At 66.7% G+C, this 2,039-nt stretch overlaps 1 protein-coding gene across 1 annotated transcript in view; it reads right to left on the bottom strand.

The window, feature by feature from the left end:
* The window catches only part of TPGS1 (tubulin polyglutamylase complex subunit 1), a gene marked incomplete at its 5' end in the record, with an annotated part of 558 nt that extends 253 nt beyond the window's left edge, over nt 1-305 (bottom strand). The window contains 1 exon segment of the mRNA XM_014585484.2: nt 1-305. Within this exon segment, the coding sequence (XP_014440970.1) occupies nt 1-305 (305 nt within the window).
* Nucleotides 306-2,039: the final 1,734 nt, after the last annotated feature.

The following is a 2,039-nucleotide window of genomic DNA, read 5'->3' as shown; positions in this document are numbered from 1 at the left end:
GGTCGGCCACGGCCTGCGCCGGGCCCTCCAGCAGCTGGAACAGGGCGCCGGCCCGCGCCACGAACTCCAGAAGGACGAAGCAGGTGAGCATGCCGGCGCGGAAGACGCCCAGCGGCACCGCCTCGTGGTCGCGGCACTGGATCTTGCGCAGCAGCGGCGCCACCACCCCGTCAGGGGCCTGGCCGTCCCTGCAGACGCGCTTGAGCAGCTCGCTGTAGGTGCGCCCGTCCAGCCCCGGCCTCTTCTTGCGCCCGCTGGCGCGCAGGCACTCGTAGGCCACGCCCACGTTGTTGTTGAAGGCGGTCCTGGAGGGCGGGCCGGCGGGGTCAGCGGGGGGCCTCTGGCCCTTCACCGCCCACCTGCCTCCCCCTGTTCCCGCCTCCCCCTCCCCTCCCCAGTCCCTTTCTTTGTATTTTCAAAAAATTCATGATAAAGCTTGTCCCAGGACACAGCGGGCCTGCCCGGGGGCTGGGCACACGTGCGCCATCCTGGCCAGGGTTCGTGTACTGGTGCTGGGGCTGGCTCCCCTACCACACTCGCCTGTGCTCACACCCCTGTCTGTTTCTGGCCTGTCACTCCAGGCCGCCAGTGTGGCCATGAAAAGTCGAGAAGTGGCACAAGGTCCTCTCTCAGAGGGATTTTTTTTTAAGGCTTGCCAGAGAGAAAGCGAGAAAGCACCCCCTGGGGCGATGGCCACGCTGCAATCCCTTCTCCTCTCCTCTCTGGATTTGGGACACCCACATGCCCAGCGTGTTTCTCAAGCCATCAGGCCTGAGCTTTGAACATACTGCTGACCGTGTGGGGCCCACTGGCCCTCAGTACCATGCCGCTGCTGAGCCCGAGGGAACTTTAGAGAGCTGTGCCCTGACCCACAGCCCCCCGCCCCGCACCTCTCCTGCACTAATCGGCTCTGCTCTGGAGTCGGGCAGCCAGGGCGGAGTGCAGGCGCCTGGGCCCTGGAGGTCCCTTCTGAGCAGAGGGCTGGGCAGTGTTGGGCAGGGCCTCTCGGAGCCTCGCTCTCCTGTCTGGGGAGGGTCCTCGTCCTGCATCTTGGCATCACGTGAGAAAGGAACTGTGCAAGGTGCCAGGGCGGTGTGGCAGGTGGGGGCCCACCTGCACTGTGGTCAGCCACACCAGGCCACCAGTGCAACCCCGGGCCGGCGTGCAGGCTCCCCCCAGGTGTGCAGCCCGGTGCGCAGCCCCTGGCCCAGGCGTGCAGCTTGCGGGAGTGCAGCTCCCGAGCAGATGTGCAGCCTTCAGGCAGGTGTGCTCACACATTGGCAGAAGACATGCAGAGGTTGCTAGCCCAGGGAGGTCACCGCTGTGACTACGGGCACCCAACTTCCCCGCTGTCTCCTGTCCGCCCCTCCTGGGAGCTCCCGGGTGGTTTCTAGGGGAACTACTGGGAGTCGGGACTCGGGCCGGCTGGGGCTTGGCCTCTGCCCTGCATGTGGCTCTGGACCCTTGGCCTTGGTCTTCTTGTCTGAAGAATGTGGACAGGGTGCTGGGCGAGGGCTCCGTCTGGGCCAGCTTCTGCACACAGCCCTTGGTAAAGCGAGTGGGCATCGGGGAGACAGGCAGAGGCCTTTCTACCTTAGACGGGTTTCTCAACGGCGGCCTCCAGGGGGCACTGGGCAATGCCTGGGGACACCGTGGCTGTCAGTGACGGCCAGGGATGCTGCCTGGGCGACTGAGGCCGAGGGGCCCTGCCCTGGCCCTGCCGGAGCTTGCACGTCTTCCTGGTGCTCCGTCGGCATCCCTCTTCGCACTACTGGCAACACGGTGGCTATGAAGGAGGCCTAGGCAGGGTGGGTGCGGTGGGGGAGCACAGCTACCCTCACCAGCCCTGGAGGCCGGCACTTCTGAGTGGAACGACTCCTCTAGCCTGACCGCTGCCTCTGCTCCAGGGACAGCCCCGGGACGGCTGACCCGCCCTCAGCCGGGACGGCTGACCGGCCCTCAGCCTTGGGGCACGGCAGGTGGGGGGGAGGGGTGTCACGTGTGGCTCCCAGCTCTGCTCGGACCTGGCAGCGGCAGGG

Source organism: Tupaia chinensis, unplaced genomic scaffold (assembly GCF_000334495.1).
Source record: "Tupaia chinensis unplaced genomic scaffold, TupChi_1.0 Scaffold149964_1, whole genome shotgun sequence".
Taxonomy (NCBI): Eukaryota; Metazoa; Chordata; class Mammalia; order Scandentia; family Tupaiidae; genus Tupaia; species Tupaia belangeri.
The sequence above is the reverse complement of the archived record's forward strand: the minus strand, read 5'-3'. Positions and strand labels throughout refer to the sequence as shown.